At 45.0% G+C, this 16,536-nt stretch overlaps 1 protein-coding gene across 2 annotated transcripts in view; it reads left to right on the forward strand.

The window, feature by feature from the left end:
* The window catches only part of DNAJC27 (DnaJ heat shock protein family (Hsp40) member C27), a 157,299-nt gene that overhangs the window by 42,742 nt on the left and 98,021 nt on the right, over nt 1–16,536 (forward strand). Inside the window, exon 1 of one of the 2 annotated variants that reach the window (XM_069233753.1) lies at nt 13,479–13,728. The exons of the other annotated variant lie outside the window; for it this stretch is intronic. Coding sequence (XP_069089854.1) covers nt 13,648–13,728 — 81 coding nt within the window. The 5' untranslated portion in view covers nt 13,479–13,647. Of the gene's footprint in view, nt 1–13,478; nt 13,729–16,536 lie in introns of those variants that run through there. 2 annotated transcript variants of the gene reach the window in all.

A 16,536-nucleotide genomic window follows, 5' to 3' on the forward strand; every position in this document is an offset into this window, starting at 1 on the left:
AGTCTTGTGCAACGTAAAATGTTTTGAGCATCCCTGCACTCAGATGGACGTAAATTTAGCTTCTGAGAGTGTGTTTATCCTGAAAGGAACTGCTCGACCCGGCTGTCACCTTTCTATAGTTTGAGGCCTCCTGTTCCATGATTCGAGTAGCGGGTGCTTGCAAGGTGGTATTCTGGGCCTGCTTCCTACTCCCATCCAAGTCAGATGTAAAGAGGCATGGCCACATCCTATGCTTCATCATTCCTGCAGACCCGGGTTTTCTGGAGGGCAGCTTGGGTGCTGGACTGACAAACCCACAATCAGCAAGTTGCGAGGAGTGGAGTTATCCTTTGAGTCAAGCCGCTACTTAGAACCCAAGAGCCCACTTCACCAACCTCTTCCGCCTGGGATAGTACGAAGAATCAGGAGCAAATATACTGGCCCCACTGCAACCGGCATTATTGTGTAATTTGCATCACATTTTGAGACATGTATGTGTCCCTTATAAGCATGAGTTTAATTCAGAGAGTTTTGCTATGATGTTAGCCACTTCAGTGGGATTTGCAGTGATGATATATTGTTTTAGATATTTGATCTCATTATATACTTTTATAAGGAGAAAGCACAGGCGTTTGAGTTCCTTCTGCCTAGAACTTCTATTAAGCGACTGTTCATAGGTTAAAATCTGGGCAGGGCTTAGTCTGCCCTTCATCTGTCTATGGTCATTAACATGAGGATTAGTGGGTTGCAAAAAGACTTCCATGGGATAGACAAATTGATGGCTCACTTGGGACTGTTGATCCAATAAGATAATGCAGTCAAATATTTGTGGTCTTATTTCCCTTTTTGTGAACTAAGGGAATACCAGATGTTAGAATGATTATGAATTTATGTTTGCAAGTCCCAAATCTTCAAAACTAACTTAATTGGACACCTTTCAATATTTTGCTTTTCTTCTCTCTGGGGATTATCAATCTGTGTTTTATTGCTGCTACCCAATTTCGAATATGTGGGCATGACTGATTAGTTGTTTTCATAACAATTGTCACATACAAGCCATCAAAATTGCACATTTAGAGTGACAGTTTCCTTAAATGTTACAGACAAAACTTGAAAACAGCTAGGCCCGTCCACTTCAAGTAAATCAGATTCACTTACATCAGGCACTCTGTGGGGAGCTAGAAGGGAAGCACTCATTCAGGACCCCCCAAATCGCCCTTTGTTCATTTGTGACGTGCAAGAATCTGAAGAGTCCCGAGTAAACATTTTGCAAGGGTACATCATTTTGCCTTAACCACTGAGACAGCCCTCTGCTTCAAGCAGCACAGCACTCCTTTAAATGCACTCTGTTCCAAGTTTGCATATTTTGTGTGTTAGCTACATTCTGAAATCCGACCTAACAAATAGCCCTGGCATGTCCTCATTCTTATCTCACAACCACAAGAGGGGCATAGCGATGTGCACGCTGATTGTTAATAAGAAAGGCAACAAGTGCCAAGCCATGCACACAGCAGTGGCACATTTGTTACATAACTGGCCATTATGGCATGTTCTTGGGTAGGGATCTGCAAACGTGTATTTCTGCCAGCCACGTTTTGCAAAGCAGCAAGTTTAGCATTTGTGAGAAGGCCATGCCCATTAAAGCCATTCCCTGCCAGGCTCCAGTAGCCCATATAGTGCCTTTTTAGTTGGGTACACAGCCTTCCCTGTTAGAACATTTCTGACTCACACCCCCTAATATTACGCTCCTGCAACAAAATATGTGCACCTCAGTTTAAAAGCCAACCCCTGGGGAAAGATACAATGGGAGGAAAGGCAAGAGAAACGAGAAACAGGTGTGACCAGAGTGCAATGAGCAAGAAAGAGTATCAAGCATTCAGTTATGAAACATATGAATACGACTCAGTGCCAGGGCTGCTACCCTTTTCAGAGAAAAATACCAGCCATTTGTTCGCGTTTTAAGATTTTGTAAAGGTCCACACCTGACATTTAAATAGAACTTTACATAAAATCGCCTGCATTCCTTTTTAAAAATGGCCTTTCTGTCTTTACTTACTTTATCAATCAGTGATCGTTAAAGCAGCTCTAGAGCACATTTTACATTCTTTTCTTCTTATATTCACTGCTTAAAGTATGTATTGATAATCAGAAAAATACCATCTCAAAGTGATTTTCCAAAATTCTGTACTGGCTGGGCCATTGAAATACTGGCCATACCGATAAAAAATGGCCCTACTCCACACATGCTTGCCAACTTATTCAGGCAGAAGACTCTTGATATTTGAAGCAAAACGTGGCTTTATTTTAGCTGCCTCCCACCTAAAATTGCCTCTACTTCAATAGGTCAATGGGAAAGATGCATTCCCCCATTTTTTTTTATCTCCCAATTCCCAGTTTTAAGATGTTGGTATGTATGCTAATAACCACAACTATCAACTGACCCTCAAATTGCTGAATGGATTTTTTGGAGTAGAGTGTCATGGAGTGTAGAAGGGAGACTAAAGTGTCATAGAGAGGAGAAGAGGTAGGTAGAGTTCAGTGACAGAGAGTGTCGTGGAATGGTGTAGAGTGGGGTGGGACAGAATGGAGTGTGTTGGAGTGGATTGAGATAGAGGGGTGATTGGACTGAAGTACACTGGGTGGACTGGACTGGGTAAAGAGGAATGGACTGAGTGGGATGGACTGAAGTAGAGTGAGGTGGGTTGTGTGGAGTGGAATGGGGTGGATTGGACTGAGGTGCATTGGATTGGAGTGGATTGAAGTGGGGTGGACTGAATGGCAGTGGGGTGGATTTGACCGGGGTGAATTGTGGTTAATTCGATTGGACTGGAGTACGGTAGATTGGACCGGAGTGGGGTGGGATGAATTGAAGTGGGGTGGACTGCAACGAGGTGGAGTGGATTGGATTTCGTGGAGTGAGGTGGATTGGAGTGGGGTGGATGGGATTGGATTGGAGTGGGGTTGTTTGGGCTGGAGAAGGGTGGATAGGGCTCGAATATGGTGCATTGGACTGAAGTGTGGTAGATTGTACTGGAGTGTGGTGGATTAGATGTGGCTGATTGGCTAGGAGTGGGGTCGACTGAACTAGGGTAGGTTGATTGATAAGGGTGGGGATAATAGATTGGAGTGGGGTAGACTGGATTAGAGTGGGTGGGTTGGATTGGTGTGGGTGGATAAGGGAGGGGTGAATGGATTGGAGTGGGGTGGACTGGATTGGAGTGGTTTGGAATGAGTTGGGTGGACTGAAGTGGGGTAGAATGGGGTGGATTGAAGTGGGGTGGACTGAAATGGGGTGGGGTTGGGTAAACTGGATTGGGGTGGGGTGAACTGGAGTGGGTGGATTTTTGGAGTGGGATGGATTGGATTCTGGTAGATAGGAGTTGATGGGATGGATTGGATGGGAGTGTGAGGCATTGCTGTGCAGTGGATTGAATTGGAGCGGGGTTGATTGAAGGGAGTGAATTGGATTGGTGTGGATTGGGGTGAGGTGTGTGAATTGGAGTGGAGTGAAAGACTAGATTGGACTGGATTAGATTGGATTGGGGTGGACTGGTTTGGGGTGGGGTGGATTGGAATGAATTTTAGATTGGCGTGGAGTGGACTGGATTAGAGTGGTGAGTACTGGATTTGAGTGGGTTGGATTAAGGTGGATTGGAGTGGGATGGACTGGATTGGTGTGGAGCGTGGTGGTTTGGAGGGAGTGAATCAGATTAGTGTGAACTGGAGTGGGTTGGACTGGACTGGAGTGGTTTGGGTTGCAGTGGATTGGGCTGGATTATGGTGGATTAGATTGGAGTGGGGTAGACTGTATTGGATTGGAGTGGGGTGGATTGCATTGGAATTGACTGGATTGGACTGAAGTGGGGTGGGTTGGATTGGAATAAAGTGAGTTTGATTGGAATGGGGCGGGATGGGTTGGACTGGAGGTATAGTGCACGATCATGTGTTAAAGCATAATTCTGGAAATTACACATCAGAACGAAACAATGTTGCTTTGCAATATTTAGAACACGATAATCGTTATTCTTTCAGAACAGAGCTCACAAGCAAAACATGAGTGCAAAGGGAGAAACGATGAATTGGCAAAATAAAAAAGTTAACTATAGAAAATAGAACTTTGCAATTTTGTTTGTCCTGTTGGGCACATTATTGTCACATGCCTTCTGTTTGCAGGGCACTAGAAGGTAAAAAGAACAAAACAGTACCTCAATCACGTTGGGCGCAGTTGACAAGTACTGCTTAAGTTTAACCAATTAGTGCTTGGTTCCTGCTCCACACAAAGGAATGGAAATGATGCTTGACACGCGATGACCAATTACGGGGCTTTAAAGAAGAGTACCAGGCAAGCCAACAATGGTAAGCAGCAGGCGGGCTCCAACCCCTTTTTCTTAAAGATAGTGCCTAACAAGCAAGACACATGCTATCGCAGGTTCAACCCTAAAATGATCTTTAAAATGGTTCAAAGCACCTAAGTCTGAAAGTCTGTAACCCAATGCTCCAAACCAGGACTGACACACGCTATGCTCTCTTCCTCCTTTGTGCCCCTAAACTGCTCCCTTATCACCAACCCATAGGCCATATCATCATCAGGCATGCCCTGCAGCTCCTCACACTCTAGTAGTGCCGTGAGGAAGCAGCACACTATCTCCTTCCAGAAAGATCGTGCCTAAACACGAATCAGACATTTTTTTCCCCGTGCACTTTGCATGCTAGAATTTCGATCATGCCCATAGAGTAGGGCATGATAAGAAAAGAGAAAACTAAAAGTCCCAGCATGCAAAGTGTTCGACTTTAAAAAGTAACAGAACGTGTCACAAATGACATGAAGCACCTTCCCACCACTGGCCACTTATCAAACTGACAAGGCACTGGCAGGCTGCTTGATGTTATTATGCAGCTGAGCTCTGGTGTTAATGCCCCTCAACTGGAGTGGTCCCATGAGGCTCTATAATGAATGACTAACGCATTTTTCTAAGGTGATGCTGGCACCAGCACTAAAATATGTCTAATTCCTAATGTGTGGTACTTGGCAAGGCTGGTACTATGTCTGTCACCTGCATTCTAGAAGCAAAGAAAAACTGAATAAAGTGATGTGGCTGATGTGAACTCACCTAGAAGTGTAAGATTTCGGGCACCATCATGGAATGGACAGATTAGTGTATGGAACAATTTGTCCGAGTGCCCTTCAGTACCTCCTCATGACCTCATAATAAACATTCAAGGTCCTATACAGCACATCTATAAAATACAGCAGCCAGGCTTCTCTTTTTCTATGCCTATGACGTTGTTAAGGGTTAACAGGGGTCTGGCTGTATTGGCTTCTCAAGGCTAACTCAGCTTCAATCCTTTGTGTTAAAATATTGTGCCTTGGAGGGTGAGGGGGGGGGCGTGTGTGGAGATGGGTAGAACTGGGGCGAGGGGACACCAATGCAATCTGACACTGCCACAGATGACACAGTGCTGACCGGCGAGACTGCTGGCTGAAAGCAAGATGTCAGCGAAGAGGCTTCAACAAAGACCCCGGAGTCGCGTGCCACCAGCTATGCAGCCGCTCAGTGAAAGAGGTCCTAGGGAACCCCAAAGTAGTGAGACCAGGCCTGGGGCCCTGGAGACAACCGTGGGGATTTCTTTCCCCTTTCCCTCCTCCCCAATTTTTGTAAATGACGACCCACGGAAGCCATATGGTACTTCGGGCCTAGGGGAATGCCGGAGGGTGGTAAGCCGCTTTCTGCCGCTGGCCTGTGCGGCAAAAGGGACCTCCCTAACACGCAGAGTACTGTCACCGACTCATCCCTTCCACAGGGGTCTCCTCACCCCTTGTCCCCACCCAGCACCAGGAACACCCAACTGTGTGTTGCCTCAACATTGAGGAACCTTAGTAACAAGACTCCATAGGTGCTACAGAGACCGGGGGGGTGTAAACCACCACCGCCACCAGGGCACCTCTGGCCCAACAGAACCTGAGGCCCCCAGGACTCTGAAGCTGCTCTGTCGGCCTTCACTTCAGTCAAAGACACAGGGGCTATTCTGACAGCAATTAAATGGTCTCACACTGCAATCCAGGGAAAGATCGGGGAGGTGGGAAAGGAGGTATCACTCCTGTGCCAAGACCTTCACAGTGTGGCAGAAAAGGGTCACTAAAGCAGAAAGCCAAATCTCCATTGCTAGACCTGACAGCCTTAGGGTGGTCACCCCTAACTTTTTGCCTGCCTCCCTCCACTTTTTGGACACTGTTTTTGCTGGTTTTTAGACTCTGCGCACTATACCACTGCCAACCAGTGCTAAAGTGCATATACTGTCTCCCTTTAAACATGGTAACCTTGGATAACATCAAATTGGACTATTTAATTTACATATAAGTCCCTAGTAGAGTGCACTACATGTGCCCAGGGCCTGTAGATTAAATGCTACTAGTGGGTCTGCAGCACTGGTTGTGCCAACCACTTAAGTAGCCCCTCAACCTTGTCCCAGGCCTGCCATGGCAAGACCTGTGTGTACAGTTTCACTGTCACTTCGCATTGGCATTTAAAAGTACTTGCCAAGTCTAAAACTCCCCTTTTTCTACATATGTCACCCCTAAGGTGTGCCCTAGGTAACCCCTAGAGCAGGGTGCTGTGTGGGTAAACGGCAGATCATGTACCTGTGTAGTTTACATGTCCTGGTAGTGTAAAACTCCTAAATTCGTTTTTACACTACTGTGAGGCCTGCTCCCTTTATAGGCTAGCATTGGGGCTGCCCTCATATATTGTTGAAGTGGTAGCTGCTGATCTGAAAGGAGTATGAAGGTCATATTTAGTATGGCCAGAATGGTAATACAAAATCCTGCTGACTGGTGAAGTTGGATTTAATATAACTATTTTAGAAATGCCACTTTTAGAAAGTGAGCATTTCTCTGCACTTAAATCTTTTTGTGCCTTACAATCCACGTCTGGCTGGGTTTAGTTGACAGCTCCTTGTGCATTCACTCAGACACACCCCAAACACAGGGTACTCAGCCTCACTTGCATACATCTGTATTTTGAATGGGTCTTCCTGGGCTGGGAGGGTGGAGGGCCTGCTCTCACACAAAGGACTGCCACACCCCCTACTGGCACCCTGGCAGACAGGATTGAACTGAAAGGGGACCTGGTGCACTTCTAAGCCACTCTTTGAAGTCTCCCCCACTTCAAAGGCACATTTGGGTATAAAAATAGGGCCTCTGCCCTACCACCTCAGACACTTCCTGGAGAAGAAACCTGAACCAGAACCTGCACCCTGACAAGAAGAACTGCCTGGCTGCCTAAAGGACTCACGTGACTGCTTTTTGAAGATGACTGCTGCCTTGCTGTTTCCCTGCTGCCTTGCTGCTCCCTGGCTGTGGTGAGGAAGTGCTCTCCAAGGGCTTGGATAGAGCTTGCCTCCTGTTCCCTGAATTCTCAGGACCAAAAAGACTTCTCTCTTGCAACTGGACTGTTCAGCGGTGAATGATTCACCGCACGCTTAACCGGGACGACGCCGCTCGACTTTGCAAGGAAATGATCGACGTGCCACCTGCGGTGCGACCGGAACTTCGACGCGCGGCCCACCAGATCGACGCACAGCCGACCTGGGACGACGACGCCCGACTTCCAGAGGGAAATAGACACAGCGCCTGCTGTGAGGGAGAAATGTCCTTGCATCGCCCACCGGAACGATGCAGAGCTGGTCAACAAGCCCAGGATTCCACGCACAGACCCCGGGGCGTCTGAAAAACCCGCAACCCTAAGAGGATCTAAGACCAAGCGCCGGAAATCGACGCCCAGCCGTCCCTGCGTGGAAACTACGATGCATCAACCGTGTGCGGCCTGAGAAATCGATGCACACCCCTTTGGTTCCAGACTTCTCCTCCTCTGCGGCCCTTTGCGAAGATTTTTCACTCAAACCAGGTACTTTGTGCTTGAAAGAGACTTTGTTTGCCTTTAAAAGACTTAAGACACTCTATATCACTTTTCAGTGATATCTTTACATTCTCTTATTGCATCTTTGATCGTTTTTGACCTGCAAATATCCAGATAAATATTATATATTTTTCTAAACACTGTGTGGTGTATTTTTGTGGTGCTATATGGTGGTGTTGTATTATTTATTGCACAAATACTTTACACATTGCCTTCTAAGGTAAACCTGACTGCTCAGTGCCAAGCTACCAGAGGGTGGGCACAGGATAATTTGGATTGTGTGTGACTTACCCTGACTAGAGTGAGGGTCCTTGCTTGGACAGGGGGTAACCTGACTGCCAACCAAAGACCCCCATTTCTAACATCCACACTGGCAGATATCCTGAGCAAACTTCAATCCACACTCTTCAAACGGTCGACAACCACAAAACTTAAGAAACATCCAGAGGATGCCTAAAACAGAGCTCAATGCTGCACTCTTCAATTTGTGGGCTTTCCAGAAGGTATGGAGGGCTCAAATCTGGATGATTTTCTTGAAGGATGGATTACATCCTCGGTGTTCTTGTCTCAACTATCCACATGCCTTGTGGTGGAAACAGCACACGGGTCCCTGGTACCCAACCCCACTCCTCCGGCCTCTCCCCCACCCAATTATTGTAAAGATCCTGAATTACAGGTATGGTGCCATGATTCTTCAGGATGCCCGCAAGAGTGGAAACCTCACTTGTCAATCTCAAAGTAGCACCTTCCCGGATTACACCCAGCATGTTCTAAAACTCCAGAAGTCCTTTGACAAAGTAAAATGAGACTCGGGGAAACGAACTTGCAATACTTGCTGATGTTCTCAGCATGATTTGAGATCATTCACGATTCTAAGACCTCTTTTGTTGACACTCGAGTCGGCTTGATAGTGTGCAATGGAACAGCACACCCTGAGACGCAGTCTGCTTCCTATGTGGGGGTCCCAACCGTGAGGGACGGGCGCAGGCCCCCTAAGGGACCTCGCACGTCTCCCGGCAAAATGCCAGAAATCAAGGAGACAACGCCGTAGAACATCAACTGCAGACTCCCACTCCAACTTTGAGAACCTCCACTCGGAATCAGTGCCCCGACACTCACAAAGGCACCACATCTGCTGCCCAGGAGCCTTCTGTGGACAAGATAGACAAGGCGTGAAGTCACCATAAATCTTCAGAATTGGTTTGTATTAGTTTGTTTCCAGGAGGGAGGGACAATAGATGTTTCTAGGGGGCAGTGTAGGATGGGACGAATTCCGGGAGGAGAGGGGAGTAAAGAAGATTGTTAGGCCAGCTGCTTTTGGCTTGTTCGAGTTGAATGGTGCAAAGGTTGTGCAAGGCACAAGACAACGTTTTTAGTACACCCGCCCAGGAGATGATAGCAGAAGCAGGCCATGTTTAGGTCTTGTTTACTGGACAGCGCAAGTTGTTTGGTTGCTAAAGACCTATTTTGAGCTTTCAGTGGGCTTACAACTCACCCATTATTTACAATTGGTTGGCTTTATTGTCACTCTCATTTGCTGTTTATTGGCTTGCCTTCATCTTCTTGTGTTTGTCCCTCAGTCTGTTTACAATATGGTTTACGTTTTGATGGGAGTTAGTCCATATGGTAAAAGAGGAACTGGCAGCTTTTCAACTTGGGGATCTGAATCACTGATGATGCCTTCAGATACAGATGAGTAACACAAAGTATAGTAATTATGTCGTTTAACTCCCAGGCAGGACTCTTGCGATCTCCGTGTGGAGGTTTAACATTATGAAAGAGCTCTGATAATAGCCTCTCTGATTATTCCAGGGCTACTACTACAATAGTGCTTGAATACTTGCAATTTCAGTCCCTACTATGGCAATTTCCTTATTTTGCCACCTTTCTGCAGATCTACATACTGGTGCTAGAAAAAGCAGTAAGCAATAGTTCCTAGGCTGGAATGCCTTTGAGTCTGCAAACCTACTAACTTGCATGTTTTAAGGATTTTCACCAGCTCTTTTCTAATCTTTTCCCATAATGAGAAAGGTTAGAAATGTACTCCTGACAAGGGAAGAAGTAGAGGTTCTTCCAGGGTGGGGGAAAAAAGTGGTTGGAGGAAAGTGAACTTGTAAACGCTCAATAGATTTTCACATGAACATATCTACACATGTATAGACCCTGCGGCCAACACCTGTTGCGCACAGCCAAAAGCCAAGCGCAGCGCGAGGTTGGGTGGTTATAGGGGTTGGCCACAGGCCAGGGCCCTGTGACCAACCGCTGCCATGCATGCCGGTGGTTGGATTAAAGTATAGTAATGAAAATTACTTTACGTCACAAAAAACATAGAAATTCACTGAAAAAAACAAGGGTTACAGGGTCGTTATAGTTAAGAAATAGAATTTAAAAAGACATAAAAGTTCAATAAAAAAAATAAAAAAAACAAAGGTTAGAGGGGCATTACAGGTAGGCTCACATTTTAAACTTACAACACCAAAGAAATTCACGTTATAGTCAGAGTTATTTCAAATAATTATAACTCGTGTCCTATAGTATCTATAACTCGCGCCCTGGCCATGGACTGCAAATTAAACATTTTGTATGTTTAAAATGTAAGCCTAACTATAACCTTCCTGTAACCTTTGGCTTTTTAATTGAATTTCTATGTTTTTTTTAATTCTATTTCCTAATTTTAACGTCCCTGTAACCTGTTTTTTTTTCAGTGAATTTATAGCGAGAGATTCAGAATAAAACACAGCAGATCCTCTGACAGGCACAATGGTAGGAATTTCTCCTTCCATCACATACAGAAGGTGTAGGTCCATTAAGGATAAGCAGGTACATAGTTTTCTGGATCCAGCTAATCCAGCCACATGGCTTGGAAACCGTGGTGGCTTCTTCAAGTGCAGCTCATCTAAGGCCTGCAGAAACAGTGTAAACTGCACACAAAAAAAAAATACCCTTTCCAATGGAAAAACTAGACAAATTTGCAAATTCATCATACGTATAACGGATTATGCGGCCTATGTTTTGGAATGCCCTTGTCACCTGAAATATATAGGCAGTACAAAATTATCCGTAAAAAAGAGAATCCTGGAACACCAGCATGCCATAAAGAATTTTGATCAAGATTAACCAGTGGCACAACATTTCCAGTTGAAACATAATGGGAATAGTGAACTCCTGAGTTTCCTTGGTGGAAAGTAGGTAAGAGGAGGTGACAGAGAATCAACTACATTCTTGAAGCACACTATATCATTGATCTCAATAGGAAAATACCAAACGGCCTGAACAGCGATTAAGGTGAAGGATCTGCAGAATATATTTGGCTAAGCTCATCCCGATAATTATGATTATTCTTTGTGCCTTTTGAATTGTATATTTCCTTTTACTCCACTTTCTTCTTCCCCACGATTGCACTTGGTCTATGAGTAATCACATATAACTATGCTTGATTTGCCCTATTTGCCTTGGCATATTGCTATGCGTCATTGTAATGTTGTATAGTTATCATCATGAACTATGCTCCTGGGGTACAGTTTTTAACAATAGAGACGATAAAGAAACGTTAGGACCGAGTAGGCTATTTTTGATGAGATGTTTTGATGCCTATCATTTACCAGGATGTGAACTGATATTTTATATGGTATGTTATTCTTTTGAGTTGCAATTATACAAAAATATTTAATTACGCACAATATGCATTTACAGATTATCAAATTGATATTATTTCCGATTGCTTCTCTTATGCTTTCTCGATATAGCATGAATGAAAGAGGTAAGTTATCCCATATGGGACCATTTATCATATGGGGTATTTCTTTTATGTCTATTAATTACACCCACAGTTGTACATATATCATTTAACTACGCATTATATGCATGTATAAATTGCAAATGTTCATTTTAGAATATGGTTTTGAAATGGTATACATTTCGTGCCTTGATGAATTACGAGGCTGTAAAGAAGAGTGCCAAGCAAACCAAAAAATGGAGGGCAACAGGCGGGCTCTAAGCACTGTACTGAACACAACAGAGTCTCGCAAGCGAGACCCTAAAAAGGGCTCTTTCTGGCTCCGAGCTATCTTTCTGCCAAATTTGGTGTAATTCCTTCCAGCGTTTTGGGCGCTATCGCTGTTCTAGATCCCTATGGAAAAATGCATGGGGAAAACATGTTTTGGGACTGCCCCTTTTTCTCAGGCCCTCACTTGACGGATCATCCTGAAACTTTCCAGACAGCAGCTGAATTGAGCGTTGTATTTTCTTGGAAAATTCTGTGAAGATTCATGGCACCAAAGTTTTTAGCAAAACAAAAAACGCTCTTTCGATAGAAACTAGGTCTTAACTATAACTACCGAGTGGCGACAGGTAATATACATACACTTTTTTTTTTTTTACACACATGCAAACAATCTTCATGGTTGGCCCTTGCAGGTGGCCCAGCCGCTTATTTGTGACCCATGTTTGCCCACATCAAAAATCGCTTACCTGTGCACCAACAATGCAAGAGGGTTTAGGGGCGGGTTGGAAGAAAGGGTTGCAAGCAACTATTTATTACCATAAGAATGGATTTGTGTGCTTTCATACCCCAAGTGGTATGCCACCCCTGTGGAGATTTAGCAACTTTCAGTAGCACATGGTGAGGTTACAGGAACCGGATGTGAAAACCTGATTTTGGAAAATACCTGTCTGTACACGGCATTTGTTCCCGTTTCACCGACTGAAGGCACGGGAACAAGATCAGCTGTGGCCACAAACAGCTGCCTGTAGCTACTGCCTCTTTTAACCCTCCCTGTTGACATAAGAGATCCCCATTTTAAGCAGCGGCCTGTAATCAGTGCACTAGGCCCCGGATGCACTGCACCAATACTGCAAGCGAAAACACCAATTATCATGCTTTATTAATTTACAACGGGTGCTGGCGTAGCAAAGAGTAAAATATCTGTTCAGATTCCAAATACACGGCGATAGAAGGGATTGTAGAACAGGGACGTCTTACGTGAACAAATCTTAATAAACATTGGGAAAAATAAACATGATCGGCTTTCAGTTCCATCAATTTGACAGATACTAAAAAAGAAGGTGATATAGTAAATAACTTATAGGGCAACGCGGTAGATGTCGTGTCCAGCCCTAGAGTAAATTGGGCCAGGACAAACAATACGCCGCCCCACCACCCTCTCAACCCGGGTCTTGTGGATACTGCACTTGGTAGTGGCACTGGAATGATACGGGGGGGCGCGGCAGAGCATGAACAACCAGTGGCAATGGAAGAGGCGCTCGTATCGGGCGGCTCTCCGCGAAACGATCAAACGCAGCGGCCGCGGGCCAGTTTCGGAGACCTAGCAACCGTGCTCCATTTCCAGAGACAAAACTAAAAATGAATCAACCACCCTCAAGGAGAGAACCCACCGCCACAGGACCTCGCGCGGTCATCTCAGTACCTCAGCCAATCAATACCTAGCAAACATCTCCGTAAACCAATCCTAACTCACGATGCAGGGGCCTTGGCCCCCAAGGCCAATGAAAAACTGAGAATCTCCTAGACAATCTGAGGTCACTTTTTGCCACACTCCCCAATCACGAATAGTCCTTGTTTCCACTTACGTGATTGGTTATGAGCGGCTAGGTGCCACAACAAGCGCTGGCCCCGTTCCCCGTAATATCTGGGCTAAATGCACCCTTAAAGGATTAGAAACGGACAACGGATTTCAGCCTCAGCTAACGAACTCCGCCGAGGAATTCTGAACAGCTGGCCATACGAGTTGTCATGGATACCAATTTACAGAAGCGGAAAGAGAAGTCCCTGCGCATCAAAGTGATAAGCATGGGAAACGCGGAGGTGGGCAAAGTGAGTAAAGAGGGTTTTGGGATGGGGGTATGTTTCATCCATGAACAGTTGTCAGATACTGTGATTCGCGCATGCGTGTAATCTCCAAGGCAACTGTGGGGCGTGCCGCGCCAGCCCCGCCCCTTCGCACGTTCCTTGGGCAGGCAGCAGGGTATATAAGACTGTCAAACTCTGAGGGCCTTTCGGGCTCCAGTAACCTGGGTGCCCAGTTTGGAAGGGGCATGATGATGATGATGATGATATTTGAAAGCGTACTAAAACCCGCATACTGCTGTGACACGTTTAACTGCTTTAAGGGTTTTTCTAAAACAGCTGCACCACACGAGCGTTTGTTGTTACAAGTGGTGTGGTGGCGCATCACTATTTTATGCTATGTATACCTTACATTAAACTGCACATGCATTTTTATATAATAAGTTGTGATGATCATGTTAAGTTAACCATAGTTACTGTCAGTGCTTTAAATGGGCCGGTACTCTCCGGTACTGAATACCAGCACTTTTTTATTTTGAGAGGGAGAGTACCGGCATATCTCAAGAAAAACGTAATACTTTTAATTGGAGAGTACCGGCACTTCTCAGAAACAAGCAGGTACTCTGGTAGAGAGTAACTGCACTTCTATTTTTCCATTTAAAGCACTGGTTATTGTAGGTCTCAATTCGAGTAACCTATGTTAAAACATATTTTTCTGAGTTTGCTGTGTAGTAGCAATTCTTTATTTGTTTCAATTAATTAAAATGGTTACAAAATGTCATAACACATTAAATACAAGTAAAAAGAAGGAACATAATTTGTCGCCCTTGAAGATTATGGGCAATGTCTTATCTATCGTAAAATATATGGCAATCGCTGTCATTTGTGCAGTGTATCTTATTGGCCCAACTACACAAAACACTCAGGCCTAGAGCGTGCCCATAAAGTTAAACATGTTCTGAGAGGGCATTTGGCAATGGTGAGTCTAGCTGTGTGGCCCAAGCCTGACCTTTGCCAGCGGGAAGCACAAAGATAAAAAGTGGTAAAGCAGCGGCTATGCTTGTGGTTTAGCAGGCCGCAGACAGAACAAGGATATTAAAGGACGAAAGTGTCAGTAGTGTCCTACGCAACCGGGAGTATCCAGTGAAGCTTAACATACAGGTCCTGTGTTTGTGACACTATTGTGCAGCCAGCAGGGAGCACAGAGTCACAAGGTTCGTGGGCTGTGCCTTTGGCCCTTGCAGGCTGTCAGCAGAAGGCATGGGGCCACTACAGTGCAAAGTGCTACTTGTAAAAACATGAACACTACTTTCTGTTCAGTTTCATGAACAAAGTCCCAAGTTCAATTATGCTATTGCTGTGTAGTAAGCCCTTCAGGTTTTCGCCATGTGCTAACCTGCAGGGTACTGATCGTGCTTCAGAATATTGGTTTGCTGAGACCACCTCGTCACCGGGCACCACGAAGGTGCAAGGTCCAGTTGTAAAAACGTAAACTGTGCTTTTGGGTCTCACTGGCAGTCAGCGAGGTACACTGGCCACTAAGTGTGATGTGCTGTTTGTAAAATCATGGTCAATACTTTACGTTCATTTACATGGACCGAGACTCAGGTTCAGTTATGATACTGCAGCGGAGTAAGCCCTTCAGGTTAGCACCATATGCTAAAGTGCAAAATGTTAATTATGCTTAGAATGTCAGTTTGCTGAGACTACCTGTTTTCCGATTTGTGCTAGTTGGGCAGTCAAAGTTTATCAGCTCTAAGAAATTTAGCAACGTTTAAGATAAATCAGTAGCAGCTGATAGTTTTAGGAAGGAGGGAGGCGGGCAGCACACTTGCGCGCACACACACACACACACACACACATCAACATTCAAACATGCACGCATGCACCAAAAATTAATTTAAGAAGATCTCTCTCTCTCTCTCACACATACACACACACAAACACACACCTTTTCCAGGTTAAAAAGCATCTCTTTTCCCTCTCCGCATGAACGTGCACATGTTTTAAAAAGAGTGACTTCATTAAAGTGTGGCCTGCATTTAGGAGGGCAGGACATATGCAGATCAGATAGACCAAGGATTCTTAATGTGGGTGACCTAGTCTACATGCATCAATATTTGCAAGTAACTTCGAGCTGCTTTGAATGGGAGCACCGTGAGTCTTGAGAAGACGATCTGCTTGAGGATAGGCTTTCTTAATGCATAGTTTATGTAGGGCTGACGGCGCTTTTGTCTGAGCAACATCAGTATGACCTGGATGTTGCTATTAGAGTCTTCAATTGATTTTAGGTCTTTCTGCCTGGATAAAAACCGGACTTGTTTTTTCAGTGCAATTTTTAGAGCCGTCGGATGGTTTGCAAGATTTTCCCAATTGTCTGTAACCAGATTTTGTTTGGAGCAGTGACCATGGGTTTGTCTCATATATGCAGATGCCCTTTAAGATTTATTTCATAGTATTTGGAGATGAAGCACAGATTCTAAAGTAGTACCAAACTATAGCTGCCCAGTTCTCCAGAGTTTGTTTGTTCAAACCAAACTTCAGGTGTACTAGTGAGCTGTGAACATATGAAGGGATTTGAAAGATGCGCTTGTAAGTGCAACATTGCACCCGCTCCATGACGTTCACTAAGGCCCCTGGAAAGGCTATTTGTCCATAGCAGATGGAATGTAATAGGTTTTCTCTGATTGCCTTTCAGATGGCTTTGGTGCTTGGGCTATGTAGAGTGGCGTGTAGTATGCACAAGGCATAGGTCGCTGCCTTGCCCTTTTCTTCAGTGCAGATAATATGCACCTTAGGATTGCCGTTGCTCGCAAACCATACCCCCAGATAGTT

The sequence above is a fragment of the Pleurodeles waltl genome, chromosome 5 (genome assembly GCF_031143425.1).
Source record: "Pleurodeles waltl isolate 20211129_DDA chromosome 5, aPleWal1.hap1.20221129, whole genome shotgun sequence".
Lineage (NCBI taxonomy): Eukaryota > Metazoa > Chordata > Amphibia > Caudata > Salamandridae > Pleurodeles > Pleurodeles waltl.